General features: G+C 36.5%; 1 protein-coding gene across 2 annotated transcripts in view; it reads right to left on the reverse strand.

The window, feature by feature from the left end:
- Positions 1-6,429: 6,429 nt before the first annotated feature.
- EDNRA (endothelin receptor type A) overlaps positions 6,430-27,171 on the reverse strand; it is a 28,510-nt gene continuing 7,768 nt past the window's right edge. The window contains exons 2-7 of one of the 2 annotated variants that reach the window (XM_010193125.1): positions 21,458-21,585; positions 15,131-15,329; positions 11,098-11,250; positions 9,002-9,135; positions 8,495-8,603; positions 6,430-6,570 (exon numbers count right to left, since the gene is read on the reverse strand). In XM_010193125.1, coding sequence (XP_010191427.1) covers positions 6,430-6,570; positions 8,495-8,603; positions 9,002-9,135; positions 11,098-11,250; positions 15,131-15,329; positions 21,458-21,585 — 864 coding nt within the window. The remainder of the gene's footprint in view (positions 6,571-8,494; positions 8,604-9,001; positions 9,136-11,097; positions 11,251-15,130; positions 15,330-21,457; positions 21,586-27,171) is intronic. The other variant, XM_010193126.1, reaches the window with a different exon arrangement.

The raw sequence follows: 27,171 nt of genomic DNA on the forward strand, positions 1-27,171 counted from the left end.
AGCCCTGGGGAACACCACTTGTGACTGTTCAGATGCATTCAATTCTTGTGTGAACAAATTATAATCTTGGGTAAGTAAAGTTCATCTGGCCAAGTCTTGATGCCATTTTCATAGCTTCCAAGCAGATTATAAAAAGAAAATAGAACAAAATTGATAAAATGTATAAACATACTTATTTGTAAATATAAATCAGTTACAAAACAAAGAATGGAATACAGTACATGTGTACTAACTACTTAATTTTGAAATCTTAGAAGTGTGTTTGATCTCTTTAGCAGCTTTGTAATACTAAAGTTGTAGCAAATAATTTTCTTTTTCGATTAACCTCATGCCTTTATCCCAGTGGTATTTCAAATATAAGCCTATCCAAATTCGGGCATCCAGGCCAGATTCTCAACTTTAGTCATCAAGTGAATCTATGCAAATTTCAGATTTATTGCTGTGCTAGTCTCTTTTCTAGAATATTGAATACTGACACAAACTTTGATTGTTATGAAGTTATTCATTCTTTTCTATTTCTCAGCAAGCACTTTATGTTAAAACATTTTGGCATTTGATTGCCCAATGGGCTGTTCACATCTTTGGTTATCATAGTGCATAGTCATATGTGATATGGAAGTAAGTGCTTATAGTTAAATTACAGTTTTTTTCCGCTTTCTCTCTAAATGGTTTACACTTTTTAAGTAAATGGAAGAGAAGATCAGATTTTTTTTTCTATATGAATGCACTTATTTTATATGGAAGAACATCTACTGATTGAAGTTCTGTGCAAGCATATTTTCACATATACAATTGATCATAGAAAGGAAATAAGTCAATGTTTTAATCTTTGATTTTGGAGAAGTCGTTGGCATTGCAGTTGTTGCAGTTCACTTGCGATACAGGAAACCCAGAAGATGCTGTAAATAACAAAATACGTTAGTCAAAGACTTTTCTTGCTGTGCAAGAAGGCAATGTTAGGTAACATCCAGTAAGACACATCCCTTCACAATTATCTCTGAAGTTGAGATGTGTCTTGGAGCTAATACTTTAGAGAAACATTGCAGGGAAATCAAAGAGTCTTGTATTGGATAGTTACATGCTTCTAATCCCCAGAATTTAGAGCTGTTTTATATACTGAAGCATAAAGATTTATAGCCCTTACAATGTTTTATTCCAGCTCATGGAACTGTAGACATTCTTATCATTCATGTAAACATCTGCTTTTTTAATTATTATTTTAATTCTGGTTGAATTAGCAAAAATTATATCGTTTCATCTTTTTCTGTTAAAAAAATTTCAATATATTTTCCACTGGTAGTACTGAACCATAGTATTCATTTGTCTCAAGATTATTATGTTTATTTTCTGTTTAAAACCTGATCCTAAAAATCTGTGACTTTTCTGGTACTGTGGTTTCATTGTGCTTCTGTATGAGAGGGGAACAGCAGAAAAAGCAAATAATTCCACAAGCAATAGAACTTCTGAATACTGGTTTCCAAGAATTTGTGTGCTGTGGTTTGATTCTCAGGTGTCTTACAAGTTGCAAGCTCTGATCAAAGCTTCTTCTGTAGCTCTAATGTTCATAACGTTTCTCTATCGTGTGAATTTGTTGAGTACATGTAAACTCCATTTCAGCAATTTTCTGCATAGAGCATGAGTAGGATGTTGTTGTTCTACCCATTCTGCATTTTTTGTGAAATTCTCTGTAACTTCATTATAAGGATAAGTGTTCTGTAAAATGTATTAAAATTAGGTAGGGGATTCATAGTAGTTTTTGAAAGATGGAAGGACAGACAGGTGAACACCTGAAACTGACTGTATTAAAAGCAAAAATAAACATATTCAAACATGAGGGCTGAATAAGGAACCAAGCTAACAATTCTATCAGGTGAGATTCACGATGAACACCTATATAGGCACTTTTTTCCAAAGCGCAGGAGCTGGCTAGGCCAGGGCTGGCACAGAGTTTCATATGTAAATAAATAAATACAAACATAAATATAAGTGAAAACCTATCTATACTGTGTCTTTGAAGCAAATTAGTATAAAATATACCAAAGAAGAAGTGTTTAGTGGGGTAACTTGAAATAAATGCATATTGAAAGCAATAACTGGATTTTAAAATTAAAGTCTGCAAAGTATTTGAAGTTGAGATGTGAGACCGTATATAAAGAAATAAACAGTCAATGAAAGTTTACACTGACTGGACTGAAAAGAGTTGGGAATTGTGAAAGCCTCCCAGAAACTTATTGTGATTGTTAAATACATTTGGATTAGGGTGACGAGAAGTTACAAAAAGTGTAAGGAATTAATCTGAAACTTGTAGAATAGAGATCATAGAATCATAGAATCTCAGGTTGGAAGGGACTACGAGGATCATCTATTCCAGCCTCTCAAGGTAAAAGTATAGTTTAAATGAGATGAGTCAGCACCCTGTCAAGCTGACTCTTAAAACTGACCAATGTAGGGGAATTTACCACTTCCCCTGGGAGATTGTTCCAATGTCTGATTGATCTCATGGCAAAAAACATTTCTTCTGGAGTTCAGTCAGAATCTCTCCAGAAGCAACTTGTGTCCATTACCCCTCATCTTTTCTGTGCAAGTCCTTGTGAAAAGGGAGTCTCCATCTTCTTGGTAGCCACCCTTTATGTACTGGTACATGGTAATAAGGTCCTCCCTAAGCCTTCTCTTCCCAAGGCTGAACAGGCCCAGTTTTCTCAGCCTGTCTTCATGTCTTCCAGTCCTCTGATCATCCTCGTGACCCTTCTCTGGACCCTTTCCAACCTGTCCTCATCTTTTGTGTATAGGAGGGACCAAAACTGGACATAGTACTCAAGGTGTAGTCTGACCAGTGCCAAGTAGAGAGGGATAATGACTTCTTTGTCTCTGCTGGTGATGCCCTTTTTAATGCAGCCCAGCATCCTGTTGGCTTTCTTTATAGCTGCAGCACACTGTTTGCTCATGTTGAGCTTGTCATCCACCAAGATCCCCAGGTCTCTTTCCACAGTGCTGCTCTCTAGCCAGGTGGAACCCAGTCTCAGCTGCATTCTTGGATTAAGTATTCCCAGGTGGGAGACCTTACATTTGTCCATGTTGAACTTCATAAGGTTCCTGCTAGCCCACTCATCCAATCTGTCCTGGTCTTCCTGGAGGGTGGCTCTCCTTTCTGGAGTGTCAGCTACCCCACTCATTTTGATGTCATTGGCAAACTTCATCAGGGAGCTCCTGATCCCAACCTCCAGACAACTTATGAAGATATTAAATAACATTGGGGCCCAATATCCTGTTAGCTGCAGAAAAAAGGTAGGCTTGGTTCACCTGAGAGGAATGCAAACAGCAGGCAAATAAAATCTATAAAATAAGAGGAGGATGGAAGGATATGTGTTGTTCTGATGTAAAAGAGAAAGCAGCTTCTGTGCAACAGCAGAGCAAAATCCAAACTAAACCTACACTGATTTTGATGCACAAAGAGAAATGCCAGAGGACCTTTTTGCAGTATTTGGCAGAAAAAGGGAAGGTTAAAATTAAATATTGTTGAATTTCAGAATTGTGGAAGACTTCTGTTGGTTCTATTGTAAAGGTAGCTTTTTCAGAATTGAAGGTAGATGCAATACTAGGAGGAATATTTACCATTATCGGTAGGAAGAATAGGAGAGAATTTAAAAAGTAAGTGCCCTAGTAAGTTTTTACAGACACAGTACCCATCTCACCATAATTGCCACATTGCAACACCCTTTGTCCTTCTGATTGGTTTGTGAGTGTGAGCAGCAGCCCCAGTAAAAATACAAAAGAGCATGCATGGCAAAACAGGGTCTGAGATCTCCGAGACCTCACTCGTCGCTGTTATTTAGGCTCTGTCTGTCCTTCCACTGGCTGGAGGAGATGCAATGAGGATCACCATCTCATCACAATCTCAGATTTTGCAGGCTTTGATCTCTAAGTAAGCTTCCAAAAGTCATGCTAAAGCTTTCTAAAAAACACCTCTCACGTCTGTTAGATACTTTAACCTCTTTTTTTCTTTAGTTAATATGTTTTGTGTTTTATAATGCTGCCACTAAGGTCAGTCAGCTCTCTGGGGAGTAGGAACATGTATTTTCCATCTAGGCTGAACTGGCTTAAAGCATCCTTTGTGCGTGCACGTGCATGTCTTGACCACATAGTAGAGCCAGCTATTGGTTTGAAAGCAATAGATGTTGGAAGTGTTAATGCTGGAAGGAAAACTGTTAGCTTTTCATGACTTGTGGCTGGCATCAGTGTTGGTAAAGCCTAAAAATGATCAGTTTCAGGATCTGAAACTTTTGCAGGCAGATCCCTTTTTGTACAAGTTAAGAGTCCTAAAGTTTCTGTCTTGGATTGTCTCTATGGCTCACTGTCTTATGTAGACAGGTAGAAAATATTGTCTCCGAACAATCAGATTATTGGTTTGCTGATATACTATGCCTTTTTTTTTGTTTATCTAACCATCAGATAAATAACTGAAGAGAGGAATGTGCACAAAGCTTTCTCCTGCCTTGAAATAAAGAAGCTGCAATTTACAACTTAAATCTATTCCTCATGTCTGTTTTCTGTTTACCTTTATCATCTGCTCCATACATTCTGTCAAAGGAGCATTGCAAGTGTCAGGATGTGAAGAGACTCAGTAATTCAACATTGTCAAAGAAAAGCATTGTTAGTCATTTGCTATTTTTATACAGTTTGAGGATTAAATGTTTTGAATAAAATTCAGCCAAGTCTCATTCAATATCATGCTCTTAGGCACTACTAGAGAGCACTGTCAGAAGACTGTATTTAGGTTTATAACACATGAACATAAATTTTTATGTATTTATACACACATATATGTCACAGATACAAAAGCACACAAAAATACATAAATCAATTTAAAGAACATCTTAAAAAATTTACTTTAGAAGATTTGTTTGAATGTAAACATTTGGGAAACTTATGCAGCAGAAGTCACTGTAGGCACTAGTATTTTGACCTTGTAAATAAAAATATGCAGAATTATGTATTTCACTTGAAATGTAATGGATGTTTAAAAATATGTGGAATTTTAATTACTGCTTCTCAGGCTGGCACAGCAGATGCTATAAATTTCCTAGCAGATTTGTGCATGAGGCTTATTTTATAAGACACTACACCATTTAATTCCACTATTTAATGAAAGGCTACCTATTAAAAAAAAATTATAGCCAAACAAGGAATCTCTTGCCATGTAACCACAATGGATGAGACTAATAAGTAAATCACCAGTTTACATGTGTGCAAGCAATACTTTCTATATATTATTCATAGCATTTGTATGGTTAACAATATAATAAAGTATCAAACCCCATTAAAGTCTTTGAACATTGTGAGAGTAAGACAAAAGACTGTAAGCATAAGGCACAAAATATCCTTGTGCACATCCAGCTGTTTTGGAGTTCCACAGTTCTGCATTCACTATGACTACGTCCTCAAGTTCACAATGTGTAAGTAGTGTTGTGCATAGTTGCTATGATAATAACCACATTCTCAGAACTCTTTGGACAGCTTTAGTGATGTTTCACTGTGTCCCACTGACCATCATTTTGACTTAGATTTAATACAACTGTAGTCTAAATAGATTGATAGGTTCATATCATTTGAGAATTTACATAGCTGGTTAATTAAAAACATGTAAAGTGCCCCTCTGTGGGCATCTTTCATTCTTTTTGCTGATATAGATTATGTTTATTATTTTTATTTTGTACAGAGCATTAGAATAAATAACACAGTATAGTACTGTATTATTAATACCTCTTTTTTTTTATTAATCTGTGCTTAAGTGCCAAATGTTAATGCTACTTTAAATGGTCTCTTCCTATTTTTGAGTACTGAAGTGCTACAAATGTGAACAGCCCATGTCCTAATGTCCTGACCCATTGTAATAGAAGCAAATAAAATACCGGTATGAACCAAAACATTTTCCAACATAAACCTGAAAAATGACAACATGCAAAACATACTGGTGTATGGAATATATCCACCACAGAGATAGAATTTAAAAGACAAATGGGCTGAGAAAATATAGTCACAGACGGATTCTATTTTGATATCTTATGAGAAATTCCAGAGTGATTAATTCTAGGCGACAATCAGGTTAAAAGTTTGTATAGTACAGTCACAGACACTGGACAGTTCCTGCTTGGTTCAGAAGATCAAACCACCTGTGTAGTTCAAGTCAGACTTTTGGTATCATAATTACATCAATATCATTTTCATAGACAGAATTACTATCCAGTGGATCTCACTTCACAGAACATCACAGTTATAGTCAGTCAGTCTACTCAGTCACCTGTATAATTAGGAACAAGGGTGCACAAGTCTGAATTGATTATGGAACAGTCAGTGGGCTGCTTGGTGAAATAGCTTTGTTGTGACTTTTTTTCCTGTTTGATTCCAAAGTGACTTCAAAGTCCTTAATTTTCAGTTTATGCTGTCTTTATGGCTGCTTCGATCTGTATTGTGATTGTTTAGTTCTTGATTTTTCCACTGAATGCTTGTTCCGTTCATGGGCACTGAAGTCACTAGACCCTTAGATCGGGAGCAGCAACAGCAAAGACATGACTGGAAATAATAATAATAATAAAAGGTTAACACAAAGCTATCAACTCTATGCAGATTGCCAGACATGTTTTTCATTCAGAAATTAAGGAAGTCATATCTGCACCCAGGCAATCTTTTTCTCCTAGGATGCCAGCAATTCTTGTGATTAAACATCACAAATGCACCAAATTAGGCTGGGTCTGTGCCTCTTATTTAAGAAAATCTTCCACAGTATCAAAAGGGAAATTTGTTTGACTAAGGTAAATAGAGAACTGACAGAACTCAATACATATTGTAAGAGCTGGGTTGGGTTTATTTCCCTCTTTCTCACTGCACTTCAGACTTAGGGTTCAACATGCTGCTTAGCATGTAAGGGAAAAGAAGAGAATTCCACACTGTGACTTAGGTCTTTTCTCACATCTTAGGAGACAACAAAATTGTTTAGAAAAAGGGATAGTGAATATATTGAGGTGTATAATTTTTCCCAGTTAAAAATAGAAGGTCATTCAGGATCATATTCCCAGGTTCCTCACAGGCTGGTATGTTAAGTTGTCTCTTCTGAAAGGAGCAGAAAGGATTCTTCAGCTATCCTCCCCTACCTTCACAAAAAACAATGCATAATCCTACGTAGATAGTATCTCTGCCTTGAGTGAAAGAGTTAGGGCCTCAGAGGTGCAATGGCAACCACAGCAGTGGATCCATGACTTCACTGAATGCAGTGAGAAGGGAGAGTTGCAGAGAGGTAAAGCCGGACTTAAGATATATGTACTATCTATCTATGAGTGGGTCTGCAAAATACCAACAGAAGTAGGGTGAGAAACTCAAATACAAAATGGAGAGATTGCCTGAAATAATGACCTTAATACCAGAAAGGAAAGAGTAAGCTATAATGAGAAGCAGAGAAAGATTAAATAATAGCTGAAAATTTATTTAGTGTTGTTGGATGGTAATTTTATTTGGAAGGACAAATGGAAACAATGAACTAAGGGTATGAGGTAGTACCCATGTTGTAGTACCCATTGTTATTTCTCCCTTTCACTTGAGGACAAGTCCAGGTACAGTATCCTCCCCACAGTTCCCAAAAGAAGTAGGAAATCATAAAAAAAAAAGTGGAGTTCTTATTTATCATGTGGAAATACTCCCTTAAAATAGTTAGTAAGTCTGAGCAGGCTACAGACAAACAGGTATTCTCTATTTTAATAATGTCTTACATTTTTTTCAGTAGCTTGAGTTGTCTGTTTGAAGACTTTAAGTTTAGTGGTTCAGTTCTGTAATCTTTTGTATTTTTTGCAAATAGAGCTATTTCAGTCTTCCATTTCACTACTTTCTTTACCACTTTATGCTCTCATTTTCTTTATTCCTGCATTGCCTGTATTAGGTGAATGGGTACTTGCAGAGGCACAGAGGCGCAGAGTCACAAGGAAATTATTTTAGCCTTAAAATATGTTTTCATGTGTAGGAACTGGAAAAATGCAGGTAAAAGCCATGATGCATATTTAATTGCAAAAGTCAACGTAGATGTCTGCTTTGGTATTGAAGCCTGAAAATTTTAGTTGTTAATGGGATTGTTTAACTGCAGGCAGCTTGAAGTCAAATTTATGTGTTCCTTGTCTTCATCTACGGTGAGAAATATGTCAAATTCTATTTCATGTACATGTCACATTCAGATAAATAGTACTTACAAGAGTACGTCTGTCTCAGTTTACATGTTTACATATGAGGACTATGTCTAACTTATTTACTGATTTAGCATTTCAGATAAAATTAATAGTTCCACTTGCAGTTTGGTATGTGTGCTATGTGAGCCGCTAGCTGGTAAACTAGGCAATTTATCATCTTTCATTCCTTTGCTTGCTACTTCTCCCACCTGCTAAAAATAGATAACAACTATGTGGTTTAATAGAGTTCATAAACTGGACATAAAAGCTTATCAAGAAGATTTTACCTGAAAACAGTTTTTAAACTTCTTGCTCACAAAATACAGAGCTATTGGGTTTATACAAGAGTTCATGGTCGCCAAGTTGATGCTGATATAATCCAATGGCAGCAAGAAACTAGAAAACAAAAGAGAAAACAAAACATTTAAACTGTTCATATACTGTAGAAGTATCCATGCTCTTTGTGGTTACAATCTCTTCTGTCACAGAAACTAATTCTCTCTTACCTAGCTTCTTCAATCTAGTCTAGTACTGTGTCATGTCTATAATAACCTGTCTCATAGAAGTTCAAAAAAGCCAGAGGAAAGTGATTGCAGTGTTGATAGACAATATTTATTGAAATTATGCTACCCTATTAAAACTTAAACTCCTGAAAATGGCTGTAGTCATGAAATAAAATGTTTGCTTTTCTAACACCATGGTTGCATGCACAGTTACATTTCTTTCATAAACTCCAAGTGTGTGACATTATATTTTTCAGTATAAACAATTGATTGACATAGAAAATGAAGTACCTGAGCAGTTCACATCTGCTGGGGTCCCTTTCGTTGTATACCATTTTCTTCAAAATTCGGCTCAAGTGAAGAGGGAACCAGCAAAGAGCAAAAATCACTACTAAACAGAAAACCGTCTTTGCAACTTCTCGGCGCTAGAAAAAGTAGTAGAGATAACTATGACTGAGTGCTTAATTCATATTGGTTGGTGATTGTAGTGTAGTGGTGTTGGTAGCAAGGTAATCTAGATAAAGCATGCAAGGACTCCCAAAGTGCAGCTTCCAGACTACCTGATGTACCTAGTCAGGATGTCAAAATCTCTCAGATGTATAATTTTATATTTATCATAGAATGGTTTAGATTGGAAGGGTCCTTAAAGATCATCTAGTTCCAACTCCCCTACCATGGGCAGGGACACCTCCCACCAGACCAGGTTGTCCAAAGCTTTGTCCAGCCTGGCCTTGAACACTTCCACGGAGGGGGCATCCACAACTTCCCTGGGCAACCTGTGCCAGTGTCTCACCACTCTCACAGTAAAGAATTTCCTCCTAATATCTAGTCTATATCTACCCTCTTCCAGCTTAAAACCATTTCCCCTCGTTCTATCACTATTTAGTATGCATCATGTTACATAGAAGGATACTATACAGTATATTAATTTTTCTATGTGATCCTTGTTATGCGATCATGACATTCTTAAGTAAATAGTTCCTTTACAACAAAACTGTAGCAATATCTGTATTACAGCTTAATCTCATAGTCAGGAAAGAATTTAAATTTAATAGATATTTTACATGGCTCTAGAGACTTACAGATGTTTTAGTGGATTTTTAACAATGCACAACAGTGGTGTTTGCTAGGCATGAATTTGATGTAGGAGTAAGAATATCACTTCTGGAACTGCCACTGTAACGTAACAATAACAGCTACTGCAAGGCCCTGTCATGAAATAATTTAAAGTCAAAAGTGTGATTACAGTAGGTCTTGTGAGGCTTTGAATACAGCAATTGTTGTTTCTTCTCTCTCACAGTAGCAGTATTTATCAAAATACGAAAAAGATCCTAACTAGACATTGATATGGACAAGGGACAGAAGGAATAAGGGCAAAAAGTGATAGTTAAAAAGACAAGCATTTGTAAATTGTGGCATAGTCATCCTTCAGCAACCAGTCCAAGTAGCTTGCTGGGACTGCACTAGAGGGTGGATTCCTCCTGTATATACCAGTCTGATTCAATGGGTGGGGTAGCTTGTGTGTGGCCCTAGGACAGGCAGTGTTGCAGGCTCTGGGGCCTGATGAGGGGAAAATGTGGAGGATCAGCACAAGGGGAGGATCTTCTGGTCTGCCTTGATCTGGACTGAACCGGCAGAGAAGGAACCTCTGAGAGAATACATTCTGATGCAGAGGGGACTACTTTAGGGATTCACATCTGTGAATGTAGAATTTGAAAGAGTAGAATTTGAAGGGGTGACGTTAATGCAGGGGAAAAGCTACAGATTGTTTTTAAAATTTCAGTTAGGAATTAAACATCAGACAGGGCTGCAGAAATAGCAAAGTGAGATCTGTCAGTTCTGTGAGTGACTTCGCTCTATGATCATTTGTTTGTACCAGTCTCCTGTTGCTCTTTTCAAAGCAGCTACAGTAGTGGTACTGCAATGGTGTAATAACCCTGAAAAAAAAAAGAATCTATTCTAAACCACATTGTTCTACAGTTGCTTTTTGTGTGAAACTAAAGTTGCATATCAAAGTGTGCCAGAAGAAAGGAGGACCCATGGAGTCATACCTTTATGAATAAAAAGAAGTATTTTCTGGCAAATCTTTGTAGTTAAATTTCAAAGCATTTAGCCAGCAGTGATTTGAGGTTAAAGAGCAGGAGAGCACAACTGTCATACACACTTAACAAAAAAAAGAAACCGGATAGTTTACTGAGTGCGCTGTCTTCACTATCTCCTTATGCTATGATTTAGTCTTGTGTTCTGGGTTTAAATGAATACCTTAACCTACATCCTCACTTTCATTTTCTGTAATTTACTGTATTCAAGTACACTTTGGAACATTTCTAAGCTAACCCAAAGAGAGAAGAACAGTATTTTCAAACATGTGTGTTCCTAATATTTACCTGCTTAAGGTGTTCACTGAGAGCAATTCTCAAGTTGCTGTTTCTTCTGTTTAACATTTCACAAGTCATTAGCGTATAAAAGATGGCAGTACACGCCAGTGGCATGCAGAAATAGAAACCAAACAGCCACCAATCCTTTGCATCTTTGTAAAACTGTAGATAAGGGAAAGAAAAGAGAATATGCTTTCTTAAGATTCAGTGGAAAGTATCACAGAAAAGTCTTAAAAAGTGTAACAGTTTGTACAGTGGTATCTGTCTATTGGTAAACAGCACAAATTACATAAACATTCTTATTGATGATCTATTTTGGATCAACATCAAAGTGGGCATTGTGGCAGTGTAAGTATTTATTTTACCCTATCGATAGCCTGCCTGTACCTTTGTTGCAATCTGTCTTGTGTTGAAATGAATTTTGTTTGATTGGGTTTTCTGGACTTTTACACTCATTCATGAAAACTGGAATCCAGTTTCATGAAAAGGACATGCCCAAATGCAGACAGTGTCAGTTTCAGATAACAAATCTTACTAAAAGCCCTTCTCAGGAAATGCCATTTACCTCTATGGCTTGTGTCCTGATTCCAAAAAAGGAAAATTCAAAATGTGTTGTAAGTTTAATCACCTTCTGTTATCAGTGAAAGGATTGGTAGTTGGATTGCTTATGTGCTGGGCAGATAGGAGCCACTTTGTGTTTGGCTGATATATGCAAAGCTTAGGACAGAAGACTTTTAGTGGTACAGTTACTTTTAACCCTTTGCCTGACATTGATATAATTTGCTTTTTGTGACAAGACACTGAAGGACCTGATGGAGTAGCAGTACTCTGCTGTGTAAATTTAAGTCTTAGCTTGATTTAAGCTGTAGTTTAAGTTAATGCATTTATGTATTACGTGAAATACTACATTTGACAAGACATGTAAAATTGCTCTTTTCTGTAACGATTATATTTTCAGACTTGAGAAAGTGGTGTATCTTGGTTTTTAACTTTTATGCTCAGCCAAAACTGCACTGAATTATTACATTTTAAATACTTCCTGTCTCCATGTTATTAGTCACTGAGATGGATGTGTGTAAAAGGGAACCTTCTTTCTCATAATCTTTCTCATAGCTTGTTTATTCCTAGCGGATGTGCTCCTGTAACATCACAGTTCCCACACCAAATGTCAAAATGCTAATAACTGAGGATTATATGAATCCTGTTTGAAAAAGTCAAACTTCTGACATCTTGTTTACATTTAAAACTGAACAGTATTAAACTTTGAAAGATGAAAAAAGGGATGCAATTAATAAACTAGTATATAATAATGTTGATTTTAAAATCTGCTTTAGTTAGACTAGAAAGTTGATCTACTAAGAAAAAGGGGATGCTTTTGATTTTTCTTCCTCTGTTTCAACACAGCTGCTTACAAAGCTTGCTAATTTAGAGTATGCTACTGGTATCTGGGCCACAACCCCACTCCACAGGACATTTTGAATTGTGTTGATTAGCTTATTTCCTCCTCCTTATTAGCCTCATCCCTGCATGAGGTGGGGCTACAGTCAGCTGCATAGTTGCACACTCCTTAGGGGCAGAATTTTGCCTACTGGGAACTGAGATTCTGCCAGGAGAAAACCAGAAAACAATATGCTTCATATTTTAAGAGTTTACACTGAGGAGAAATCTAATTACTGTTCCTTCTACAGAGAAAAGAATTACAAATACATGGAGACAATTATATTTTCCATGACAAATTCTTCCAAGTCAGACTAGAATGATATTTGTTGGGCAACAAAGCAAAATGTGTACTCTGTGAATCCATGCAATGTTTACAAGTAAAACTTTCTGCCCTATCAGTTTACCAGCCTTCATGAGCGTTGCCTGTCAGTCAAGTACATACACACACAGAGTTCTGTGTTGCAACCCTGAGCAATGCTTCCATTCTGTATGAGGACTTGGCTTTGTGAAGTTGTGAAACCTACACAAAAATGTCTGTAAATGATTAATTGTGGAATCTGAGTTTCACAAAGCTTACATCAAAGCACAAAATTGGGTTGATTTAAGAGAAGTAAACATTCTTTTGTTTGTCTTGAAAGCCCACATGGAACTGGTTTTCTACAGGAAATGTGCATTTTAAGCAAGTTTCCTAGTGCACTCAGCCTCTTGGGAATCATGGTCTAGCATGAGTCTTTAGAGTCTTTCAAGCATAGCTTTAAACATTAATAAAGCTCCTGTTAAAAACAAAAGTTAATCATAAATCCTTGCCAAAGTTTAATAAATGTTTATTGTGGTGTTTGTGTTAATAAATGCTAAAGTTAAGGTTAAAATGGTATTTCCATTTTATTTTCACATTTGTACTTGCTTGAAATGCATTGAAACACAACAGTCTCCATTTTGACTGACACATCCAAGACATACTCTCAGCTTGGATGTAAATTCTGTTTTCTTCCTCGAAAATCAAACTGGTGTGGGGAGATTTGGAGCTTTTTAATTATGCTAAGCAAGTAAAAGATACTAATTCCTGCAATGAACAAAACATAAGAAGCTATTCTGCTTATCACATTAAGAACGGAACAATAGTCATTAAAGCCAGCATGCCTATGGAAGACGCAAACTAGTGTTTTTGATAAGAGGAAAAATTATTATTTTTCTTAGGGAGAGAGGAAATGAAGATTGTCTAGGCACATTTGTGGAAAAAAACAATCATTAGAAAAAGGAAGTTTGCTACGGTGTGCATTTCATAAGTCTTATTCTTACTACAGTTTCTACAGTAATATAGTCTGTAGAGTTTAGAAACAAAGATACAGTAAGTCTTGGGCAGTCCCACTCCATCTTCACCTGCATTAATTATTTCCATTAGGGGATTGCTTTTGTTTTCTCTTGATATTGTCTCTTGCTCTTTCTGCCATCCCTCCAGCCTGTGTAACCCTACTGAAGTTGAGGATGTTGCTTTGAAAAAAACTAATCATCCACCCTTTTTATTTTCTAAATGTCCTAGCTTCGTTTTGCCCTACCCTTCACAGTTGTAGCCCAAGCTATGTTCTGATCCAATAAAAGGAGAACTGCCAGACATGCAAAAAAGAGAAAGTTGCACTCTACCATGAAAAATTCTAGTTCAGAAAACAAGTTCAGAGGGAGTTTCCCTCAAGACTTAAGACCTTGCTCTATCTGTCTGCTCGGAGAAAAGAACATTACTCTTTTTTTTATTACTGGTTGAATGGTGACTGGCCCTTCTTTAGGTTCATAAAGAAAAAAATGAGACATCACTTTCCCATTTTCTCCATGTAAGGCAAGGCAGAAAATCACTATCCCTCTATGCAGTAAAGCTGTAACTCTGTAGTGACTACTCACCTGATTTGCTTTGAACAAGGTAATGTGGGTATTGGCAACTGTTAAGCTGCAGTAGCACAGAGGATGAGGGTTATGAAATGTGCCAGAGAAGCCTGGTGTTTCTCAGGCACTTCTCTTGCTCTCAAGTTGCTGTATCTAGATGACAGCTAACAGTGTCCAAGCTACCTAGGTTGGAGACATGAGTCTGTCAGATTCGTAGTCAAGATTTCTTATGAATGAAGGGATTATTATTTGCTTGAACTTGTAAGTGTAACCGGGATAGGAAAAGTTATGTTAGAGCGTGGCCCCACCCTTTTCTTTATCTGCCAAAAGAGCTGGTTACTGAATACAGAATGATGACTCATAGTGGTAAAACATGGGTTTTGACAGTTACAAGCTCCAAGGTGTTATACGTAGAAACACAATAACTCCTAAGGCTCTGGCTACACTGATAACAGATCTTGATTGAACTTCAAGCAGGCCCAAATTGCAAATTTCTGTATTAAGAATCCTCAGTAGTGAAGAAATGAAAATGTTGTGAAGTCCTATTTAGTATGTCTGGATGAAAGTAGAGACAGGTCACTGTAAATGAAGGATCCTCTTTTCACCAATATACATTAGAATATATTTTGCACTGTAATGGGTGAATAAAGCATATTATAATCCAGTATCTTAATTGTCTAGTCCATATACTGTGGATTCCAAAAAGAGAAGAAAATATGTTACTTACCAACATAAAATTATTTGTAGGATTGAGCATGCAGGTAACATAACCTTCATCCTTGTATCTGAAAGGTACCACAGCAAAACCAATGGCTTCTGGGATAGCCAGTATAAAGGACAGAAGCCAAATGGAGAAAATTTCGATAGCAGTGATCATAGGGATTCCAATTCCCTGAACACGGCTCCAGGAGGCAACTGCTCTATACCTGAAAGAGACAGGCATTACTTTTCAACCTTCAGTTTCTTCCTTAAATTCAAGTATCTTTGTTCACTTTTATATATTAAGTAAAATCCTAAATTTGACATCTTAGACCTCCTAGGACACAGCAGAGCACATCAAGGGGTAGATAGTACTTAGGCACAGTACTGCATGGAATTCTGCTCTGTGGACTACACTAATGATTTCTAATTAAAGTAAGCAAAGTTTGTGAGAACAGGTGGTATTTTTCACTGATAGAAGAAAAAAAGCTTCCAGGCACACAAGCCATTCTAATAGATACAAACCAGCTATCTCTTTCAGCTACCTCAGCTGGAAAAGCAGTGCTGTCTGAAGTGAGGTTGTCAGTTTGTGTGCAGTGAGATACTGTGAAAATGCTCTTCATAAAATGAAAATGCATTTGTTTTATTTATACTATGAACTGAATGCTAGTTAGGACTGTCTGGAAACTATCTCAACCTCTGCATCACCTTCCTGGTGAGAAACTAAAGTGCACGGCTAAGTCTGTACATGGCCAAACCAACATGTTTTCCCACTACTTTATCCCTTGGATAGACAGCCAGTTTCTCTGTAAAAAGCGAAATCATTGAAATCTGTTTTCCTGTGTGGATGCATCTTGTAGCTGTAATCTTAGCAAAAGGTAAGAACTTGTAAAGAAGTTTCAAATACAGCCCATGCATTTATAGAATTTGTCCCTTTTCCTCTTCTTCTCTTTACCTTCTCTGTCCCTCCAGTGCTGAAGGTTCTTGTTACCAGGCTGCAGCCTTTCCCATAGACAGGGAACTGAGAGGGTCTTTCTTTTCTACTTGTCTGCCAGTTCTCAAGGAACTTGTAGAAATTTATTAGCTTTGATACTTCAACCTCTTTGTCAACTCTGGTCAAAAGGTTCAAAAATTATGTGAAGACTGATAGGCATACAATACAGAGTACAAACCAGTCCATAAATAAAATTCTCAGTAGCAGACTTAACTGTTGTCTAGCAATAACTGTACTAAATGAGTTACTTAAATTTAGCAGAGACAGTGCTATCTAAAAATTATGGAAAGAAGAAATATTATTTTTTATCTTGTAATAGTCTGAAATGCATGCTGGAGAGCTTTGTGTCATTGGTGATGTAACAGTTTCTACACTGCTTATTTTACATCTCAAAAATAATAGCAACTTCATATTTGGAATTATAGTGTTATAGGGATATATATATGACATCCACTGATAAAATATTCTTCTTAAGGAGAAAAAAAAAGTTCAGAAAAGTTATTAGTCTGCTTTAAAAAATGTCAGAATAAGTAATCAATGAAGCAGACTATATATTGTAAGGAGCTGTGTCATTTGACTGTCCTGACTGTGGCAAGTATTATTTTCTTCCTCAGATATGCCCTCATTTTCTGCCTCCCTTGAGTCCTGGCAGATACATTTGGATATGTGCAGCTGCCACCTCTATTCTTAACACCTTTCCAAGCCAATAAAAACATGATCTAAAGGCATCCTTATCTTCAAAGAATATCAGAAAAGAGGGAGGCAATGGTTCGCTCATGGGGAGGAGGTCTATGGGACTGGAATTCTGAAAGCATCAAAGCAAGTAAACTATACTGACATAATTAAGAAAATAACATTCAGCATCATATTTTCTCACACGTTTATCCATACTAAAATTCAAACTTAATTTTAAATAATTTGTGATCCTCTCATACTTCATTTTACCAAACATCAAATTTTGTCTTTAATGACTAAATGGAATATTCATAGAAACATAACTTTTCACATAAATTCTCAAATATTTGTGAACTTTGGAAATGTAACAATCAATTCAAGGTTTCCTTTCTATTGACTGGCAATTTTCCATCAGTCCCATCAGCCGCACAAGGTACATGGTGCTATCTCATCCTTGACTGAATGATGTTCTGAGCAGAGGCCTATAGACTATATGTATTTTTCAAGTAAGAAATGTAAAGTTTGTGTTCTGTTACCTGTGTAACTAAATAAGTGACAACAAATAGGTTGTAAATTGTGAATCAAGTTCTTTCCTTTCTTGCATTTTTGTACCTATTCTGTTAGATTTATATCTGGTTTGCACATGAGAAGATCTGTGTGCACAGCAGTAAGGATTTGGGTCCTGTATGTATTTTATTAGCAATTTTTTTTCCACAGTTCAAATAACTATAAGATAAAGGATTATTGGCTGAAGAATTTTATGAATAGTTTCAGATAAAGCATAAGAAGCTCAGTAATTAGATCAGAATTTGCTGAATGCCTATTAACCTGCAATTGGTCTCTTTACTCACTGCTGTATGAGTGATTTGAAAAATAGTGGTAGTATAATTTTTCAAGTGAGTGTTCTGTGAGTTACGTAATATATAGGATCTTTGTCTAGCCACAAACATCCCATAATTAGGAGCATGCATCATGCATTACTTTTAATTCCCCAATCTAAAATCTGTCTGCGTGCGTTTTGACTTCTTTTTTTCTGTTTGTTTCCATTTTCTCTCCGACCTTGTCTAAAAGACTCAGTTCTTTCTTAGGTAATTTCTTTTTCTCTATTTAATGTTGTAGCTCATCTCCCTCTCCCCTATACATTTTCTACTGCTCATGCATGGGCTGTGAACTTTAGTACATTCTGCCCTTCAGTCGCTCTCTCTGTTTTCTTCTCTTCCTTCTTCTTTTATTCTTAGCCATTTATTCCAACTTGATTTTCATGGACTCTGCAGTCCCTCCTGCAACTTATATTTAGAGATGCACAGTATTTAAGGTCAAGGGATCATTACCTCATGAAGTATACATACATACAATTAAATATTTTGCACTCTTATCTAGTTATAACTTGCTTAGAGCATTTCTTTCAGAAGGACACCCTGCCTTGATCTGAGAACATTAAGAGCAGGACACCTTCACCTTTTCCTGGTGGTTTCTTCTTGTAATTAATCACCTTCACTGTTTAAAATGTTTGCCTTATCTTCATTCAGAGTTTGTCTGGCTGAAGCCTTGTTCAATAGGTTCTTATAGCTTTCTTTGCTAAGCTAAAGACCCCCTGGATATCTGATATATCAGTATTTCAGTACTTTGATATTATATTTAAGTGGCTTCTTCAGTATTGCTTTTAGTAAGCAAAAAATCGAGATCTGTAATGCCACTGAATAATTTCTGATGCTTTTCTATGCCCTCTCCATGATTTCATCATTCTTTGGTAAAGAGCAATTCCAGGATTATAGTTAGCCTTCCAGTATTAGTTTCATTAATGCAGTATGGTTGTGTTTTTTGCGGTGGCCCAGATTAGTTTTTGTAACAATTTGGCTGAATTTTACCATAGTAGTATTTAATCAGAATTTTAAAATAAACTGTGTTGTGGGCCTTATGAAGTTAAATCAAGGAATATATGAAAATTAAATTATGGACTGTAGCTTGTTTTCTATGGACTATCAGTCCTCTATACCTGCTGTCTTACAGAGTTGGTGCTTTTACCTCCCTGTTCCTTTTGCTTGCATTAGAAAATTAGTTGTTCAAATGGCCCACTAGTATTACATATTTCTGTTCCGTAATTACCATCAGTCCTTTCTAAGAGACAAAAGCAGTACAGAAAATAAGAGACTTGATCAAGGAGCAAGAAGCCGTCACTGTCAAGGTTAGTGTCAGAACACTTCCTAAATGACACTACCGTTGCTGATATCAATATATTCCTCTTCATTGTGAAGATCACAGCTGTTCTTAATTTTAAAGATAGCCAGCAGTGTGTTGATTATAAAGTTCTTAGTAAAATAAAGCTCTTAGAGCTTTGATTTAGTGGTAAAGTCTTATCTAATACACTTACTGGAAGATGGGCAAGTTGAAAGTACCTACCCTGAAATTACTGTCCTATGCAATTTGGTATGCAGAGGAGGCAAGAAGAGGGTGTATACATATGAAATGAGATCCATATCTTCACTCTTCATCTTAAAACCATTTCTTCATCAAAATCATTATGCCTGAGACATAAGGAAGAGTTAAAGCTTGGGAAGGGAAATGTCCTTCCCCTTAGTCACAGTCAGGCACTGTTTAGAAAAAGAGTCAGACTATCTCATGACCTAGAGTTTAAAAATGCCTGAGAGGCATCTGAAACAAATGCGAGCTTCCTGTGAAGGGTGAATGGCTGGTTTGATGTTTTCTGTCAGCCTCTTAAATGTGTGAGTAGGGATTGTTTCCCTTGGGCATGCATGCTTAAACCTTAATACACTGTCAGTGCAAGACACTTTGTGCTTGTGAGAGGCACTAGTAATGAGTGACGTTTCACAATAGGATGTAGTCAACAGAGAAACCAGTCCTTGTAGGAAAGAACAAACATCTTGTTCTAAATTAAGGCTGTAGTCTGCAAAAGGGACAGAGAGTCAACAATTATCAAAGCTATGGTGCTCTGAATTCATTATACCAATTGACTCTATCTTCTTCTACCTTGTAGAATGCAATTCCATATATAGACAACCAAAATAACAATAAACAAGATAGTTTTCAGGAGCTTTTCTAAGGAAAAAATAACTTGCCTGTAGACCAGAAACAGTCCAGCTGTGACAGAACACAATTTCATATTTACTCATTTTCCATGCTAAAAAGCAAACATTAGCTGATGTGGAATTTTATATTCATGTGACTATGCCACTTCCAGTGCCCAACCTAACTTTTGAAGGAGCTGTCAGATACTGATTTCACAGTGATTTAATCTAGACTCACTTCACATTGCCCAGTGTCAGGATCTGGCTCTATACATCTGTTTTCTAGCACACATTCTCTGCAACCAATTACTAACGTAGCACCAGATGATAAAGCATACGTCCTTGGCAAAGCATGTAAACTAGGGGAGGAAATGAAATAGTCTGAGTCTAATCCCATATAGGGGTTTATACTCAAATGGAAATGTCATTTGATTGTTGTGAGGATTAGTAAATCAGTGGTTGTAAAACACACACACACACATATATATATACATATACACACACAAAGAGGTAGCTTCAGCTGAGTTACTACCAATTTATGAAAATGTATGTAATGGACTAAATCTAGTGAAACTGCATTGGTCAGAACCTATCTAAGAAACTGGTTTTTTCATATGTGCTTGATCTAGGATTCCTTAGAGCAGTCCATGAGATTCTATTTTATGTTGGGCAAATATTATCTGCGAGATAGAATTTTTTTGTACTTCTCAGACTCAAAAATGGAAATAAAATACTTGCCTGTGTAACTTTTTTATTTTGTTTCTGGCTTCAGCTAGTGATTTACTAATGCAATAATGAACTGTATTTCAGGTATAGATACTACTAAATTACTCATCCATTGGAAAACTGATATATGAACTTTTAATGTAAAACCAGCCCAAGATTCATTTTGAGGTTTCTTGTACCTTTGCATCACTGTACTAATACATAAAATGTACTTTATTTATCAGTATTTTCCGTATCAGAGTCACTAATATTTTGGACTAGAACATGATTAAATAAACTCAAGACCAATAAAAATGCATGGTTTTACAGCAGTGAACTCTTCATCTGCTATTGCCTTGTATGTATGAAGAAAATAAAACATAAAAAAATAATGTTCAGAAACATCTTAGCTGTTGTTCTAGCAAAAAAGTTGTGTATCTTCCTGAGCATTTTTAGCAAAGACATTAATTTTCAAACTATTAATGTCAAACTATCAAAGCAAATTCCCAACATGTTTTTCAGTAAAACTAAGTTGTAGAAGCCATCAAAATAAACACTGTAATTATGGTCCATAGGCAGTGATTTGAAAATATTTTTAAGACTAAAGGTTATGGTCCTCTTCAAATACAAACCAAATGAGATCATATGAAAGCAGAAAGTCTGAATACTGAGTCAAATCCCAATACATTTTCATCTGATAAGGGAAATTGAGATAATGCTTATTAGAGCTTTTAGATACCTTTAAAAAACTGTGAAGTTAATTAGTCCAATGTCTTCCTATCATACTTTGTGCCACAAATATGGTGCTTTTTTTATAGCCAGGATATAATAAAGCAGAATGTACCTTACATCTATACTGTAGTCTGCCTGCTAAGAAAACCATACTGAGTGCTCCCAGTTTTAGAAAATCTGCATGGGCAAGAGCAGTGCCTGTCAAGAGTAAAACATACTGTACCTGTCCACACTAAGGGCACAGAGATTAAGGACTGTGATTCCCACCGATGCCTTCTGTATGAAGGGAAGGAATTTGCAAAGAAACTGTCCAAATTCAGAATCTCCAAAAGGCCACTTCTGAGCAAGAAGCTAAAAAGAAGATATAAAATAATCAGAATATTTAAACAGTAACTTAGCAAGTATGTAACAATTGTAATTATTTATTGTCTTAGACACAGCCACTGTAGCCTTGAATTCTCCATATATCAAGTATATTCTTAGTGAATCTGGGAAGTAAGTAGCTGCTGCTAGAGAAGCACAGAGGTTGAGAGTTTAAACTTAGGTGTTGACCTTGTATAGTTGTAAAAGTAACTTGCATTGTTAAAAGATCTTTTATTATTGTGCTTCAGCCACCAGCACTAAATAATGAAAATCTAACTCAATCCCGTTATAAATGGTTGCAATTACCATGTCCCAGAACCAAGCAGTCAAAGCATAACTCACAGTTCATAGTGAAATACCTCAGAGCCAAATTCTCATGCTGTACGCAAGTAGATTCTTGTCATTGTAAATGTACCACTATGTAACTTCATGCCAGTGTTCATTGCCATATTCTTAAGTGTGTGGAGAAAATATTGTACATGCATCATTTGTTCCATATTATGTTTTAAAGGATTAGCATCATACATACATGTGATCTGTACTACAAGTCAGCAGAAAGGCATCCATTTGGAAAGTTGTGAATGAGTGGCTGGAGTTTAGATTACTATTTCCAAGGAGGCATTTACAAAACAAATATGAATACATTGATGCCTCTAAATAATTGTGAATAATCAGCACATAAACAGTAAACTTTCCAGCTGAAACTGTTAAAGCTTTAAACAAGTGTACATACAAAATACAAGATACAAAGTTATTCAGGATAGTCAAATTACAATTGACTGCAGAGTCACAGATCTCTCTTTACTGGGTGCCTGGCAGTAGAATGGCAGATTACATTGAATGTAAGTAGATGTAGTAAGTGAAAACTTATTAAGTCCATACAAAGTATTGACCTCTAACTTAGCCGATTCCACTCAAGAAAGGGATCTTATAGTCACCCTGAATGATTCTTTTGAAAAAAAAAGTCACTAAACCTTCTCACCGGAATTGACAGAGTCACTCTTGCATTACCTTTTTTTTTAAAATCTTCCCTAAATCTCTGCTACTGAGCCATTGTGGCAAGGACACTGAATAAGAGGTAACAAGAGGAGTTCATGTGATATAGCCCAGCAATTCTCATGCTCTTATCAACTTCTATTAAAGTGGTTGTGTAATAAAAAGCATTAGATCTGAAATGAAAATATCGAACATTTGAGACAGTTATGTAACTTTGTTAAGATCCTATTGGATGTTGTATCCCCTATGTAAATAGGGGTCACATCGTTAAAGGCAGTAATAATAATTGTCTTACTGGATAATTAACTAATTATTACTACTGTGCAGTCATTGGATTTATATTAAGCCTTACTGAACAAAGGCTAGAACAGATATTTTGATGGTACCATCTAAAATTCTAGATATTTGTATTTGTTTCAGAGGAAGACAGCAAAAGATACTCTATGGAGCAACAATTATAAGCCAAACCCAAGCTTCTGAAAGCTTCTAAAACCTAATTTTGCTGAATTTTAGAAGATAGTCAGAGCCAGAGCTGGGACTGTTTTGTGGAACTAAAATATTTTGTGGAACCCCTTGATAGAACAAGGGGTAACGGCACCAAGCTGTGCCAAGGGAGGTTCAGGTTAGAGATAAGGAGGAAGTTCTTTACTGAGAGGGTCGTCAGAAGCTGGAACAGGCTGCCCAGGGAGGTGGTGGAGTCACCATCCCTGGATGTATTTAAAGAGCGGGTAGACGAGGTACTTAGGGATATGTTTTAGGGGGTAGACAGAAATGGTTGGACATGATGATCTCAGAGGTCTTTTCCAATCGAGCGATTCTGTGATTCTGTGATAGATTTAAACTTCATGACAGTTCTATTTTTGAAGTGCGTAAAATGGAGATAAACTGGTGGCACAAGAAGCATTTCCAATAAATACGGTATGTGTGATGTGTCACAGTGTAGCTGTCCCTGCGTCAAAGCACAAAATGGAAAAAAGAGAACACAGAACTATACTTCCATCAAATGTGCAGGGATCGATGCCATTGCATTCTGCGTGCAAAAATTGTGTTCTTTCAATAAAAAACACAACCAATGAGTAATATATTTTTATTATTTTTATGGTTAAAACTGAACAAAGATTATACTGTTTGGAATATGATTAAATCAATAGAAATTCGTTGTTTTCAGAGTTTACTTTCTTGCAGACCTGTTCTGCCAGGCCATCTCTGTACTTGGACGGGCATTTTTGCTCACAGTCAGTTCACGTTTTGAGAGTTATCTTTGCAACCACAAGGATTATAAATTTTTTTTAGTAGTAGCTTAGATTCTGGAACTCATTCATCTAGTAAAAGTAAGTGAATTCTGTCTGCAGAATTAGAAAAACAATTTTTGGTTGTATCTCAGGATATTCATAGGAAACATTTAATTTCTATTTAAATTACTGTTAAATTGAAATATACTAACAATCACTACCTTGAACAATATAAATATTAACTATGGGGAGTTAAAATTCCCATCTATCATTATCTCAGTTAAGGTAGGAGTTACCTTTCTGTTTATTTCACAGCATGAGTTTTTCAGAGCATTTGCTGCAAAATACAGGATGTTTCACTGAATGCTAGATTTGTAGGAGTTCATCTTTTCTTTAAGGTCAGTCTTGATCTGGCTTTTTCACATCCCTTTTTTTTCATACCTATTCACCACAATGCTAAATTATGTGTACTTTTTTTTCCCCACTAATACCTAAAAAATGCTGGAAGCATCTATCTACTGCATATGTCTCTCTCAGACCATATTGTCATGTGATTACTTACATTTCAAGACAGAGTGTAGCAATTTATAGCTTTCAGCCAGTTGGCTGTTAATACTATGAAGCAAAGTTATGTGTATGACTGCTCATTAAATAAGAAAGGCATTATCCATTAGGCTTTTTTTTTTCTGGATTAATTTTTCTCTTCAGCTGAATATTAAAATTAGATTTCTCAACATAAGCTCTAGGATCAATCCAAGTTTGACTACTACCAGTTTCTTGAGAGCATTAGAATATAATATAAATGTGGTTTCATTTGCTCCTGTTCTGTTACTGTATGTTGCTGTGCATTTTTAGGCATATTGAGAACTTGCCTTCTTCAAAGAGAGCTCAGTATCTTATGTAACATCATGACCACAGCAGAGAGAATGCTGGCACCTTTGCCATGGTATTCCAGTTTAGGACAATCATATTTGGTAAAAGCAAATCGCCCTTGTCCCAGAAGACTAGGGAATGGCTCACCAGGACTGGCAATTTAAATATTGTCTGTACCTTCAGTAACAAAGGTAATGAGATTATACCTGCAAGTTGTTGATTAGTTCCTCTGATTGATTTTATCTGAATTTATAAACTGAATGAAATACATTGAAATATCCAGGACAATGGTTTTCTAGATACATTCACAATTTTATAACAAATGTTTACAGGACATGTTTTTGCCTTTTGCCTAGAACTCTGGCATGAGGCTTTGGTTTATGTTGAGGCTGCAGAAAAAAACATTGGAAAAAGAAGGTGTGATCTGAATCCACGTTAATTCTCCAACCGGTTGTAGTCATATGGAATTTCAGCTCCAGATTCTTGTCTAGCTTTGGATAAAATCAGAATAGTTTTCAGGCACCTCTGGATGAAGACTAAATTATAAATGGCACTGTCAGGGGAAAGAGACCGTAGCAAACTTTTTTCAATTCCCTGTGTCAGCGAGATCCCCAAAACTGATTTATCATTATAGATCACAGTTTAAAAGGCAGCTGAAAGATAGCCACCTATTCATTTATGGGCACTGACTGTGGCTGTATAGCTTATATCCAGCAGTAGAAATGAACAAGCACTTTGTAGTGACTGTGAAACTCTGTTACTACAAGGCAAATATTAGCTTTAAAAAGGGAAGTGTTGTACTTGAAAAAGGTTCACTAGCTCATTACTTCTCATGAAGACGCTTTATCATGGTTCTAGCATGTACACATCTTCCTCACACCCCAGGGAAGCTCTCCTTTTTTAAGATTAAAAGTATTTTATTCCTTTTGTTTCTTACACTTTTCCCCTAATTGAACTAATGTCAGTACCAAACCATTAGACATTCTTTTCAAGTTGATTTTAATCAAAATCACTGGGATCAGAATTAAGTTATTTGATTTCTCAGATTAACTTTGCAATCATTTCTGTGGAATACTCCATTATCTTTCTGCATCAGCTATGTATTCATTACTTTCCTTTGGATCAGGTTCCAGTTTTGTCTTCTGTAGATATTTTTAGTTGGCAAATCTGATCCTGTCTTTGGTTTTACTAATTTTACGTCAGATCAAGTCCATTACCCTCTGTTCTGGCGTAGCAGAGTACTGAAACTTCAGAGGGAAATAGATTTATTTTGTAGGAAAAAATGTGCCTCAAAACGTAATTGAATTAGTCCTGATTTTCTTAAGTACAAGATAAGAACTGGCACTACTGGCATGGCTTTTTCAGAGCTTTTGCTTCTTTTAGTATCCAAACAAAATTAGTATGAAATTTTAACAAATTACATTTCTCCAAGGCACGAGGATGGGGGGAATTTCCCAACTTGTACCCCAGCTCTCCATGACGTGGTCAAGTGGATTGTGCTTTTGCAACCCCACTCACAAAACCTCTGAGGTTTCAAAATAATACGTGGCACTTTTCCCCTTGTGCAGTTTGCAACTTAGGACTATTTCATACAGTTCAACTGTGTTGCAACTTCTGAGTGAGAAAAGAGTGTAGTCAACAGCATGTTTTTGCACTGAAATCAGAAAGCAAAATTTCAACGTTCTACTGTCAGTCTTAACAAAACCTCAGCTAAGTGACCAGCCAGTCATAGCTTCCTTGAGCATCCCTCTTTCTCTGCTGCTTTATATGGCCTCTCTGCCCTGACGCTGCAGCTTGAAACAAACAAGACAGCAGCACTGAGAACATTCCTTTGCAGTGATTTTTAAATGTCACTCAGTTCATTACATTCTGCTGCTATTGCTATTTTCTAACCCCTATTAGTATGCTAGCTGATGTACAAAATACAGATAAAGTCCCACTGTGCATCCCAAGCAATTTATATATAGTCTGAAGAGAGAATGTTCTAATCCAGCCACATGGACATTCACCAGTACATACTCATGTGCATCCACAGTGTTTATCTAATACTAGGGTGATACTGTGTGTTTACAGGCAGATGATGACCCTGGAGCTCAGCTCAAAATAGATGAACTGGGTTAGGTGCTGGGTGTGAACCAGCTCTGAGCTGCTCTATAAAAACTGCTTTGGTTCCACAACAACATATCAGGAGGTACTCTTCTCTCTCTGCCACATGGCACTGAGGATGAAAGGTTTCCTGCTCTGGTCTCATCCTAGTGCTCTTCCTCTTCCTATATCCACTTGGGACCATTGTTGTACTGACACACATAATCTACTTCCCAGAAAATTAACTGTGTTTCATACAGATAGTGCTTGCCCCTCATGCCACCCCCATGCAGGATACTCTCCTGAGTTCATGGTGTTTAAGTGTTCAGTGATACTGAGGGAACAACTCTGTCAACCATAGAAGCTGCAGTTTCTGCTCTGTCTTCAG

The sequence above is a fragment of the Mesitornis unicolor genome, unplaced genomic scaffold, assembly GCF_000695765.1.
Source record: "Mesitornis unicolor isolate BGI_N332 unplaced genomic scaffold, ASM69576v1 scaffold49909, whole genome shotgun sequence".
Lineage (NCBI taxonomy): Eukaryota > Metazoa > Chordata > Aves > Mesitornithiformes > Mesitornithidae > Mesitornis > Mesitornis unicolor.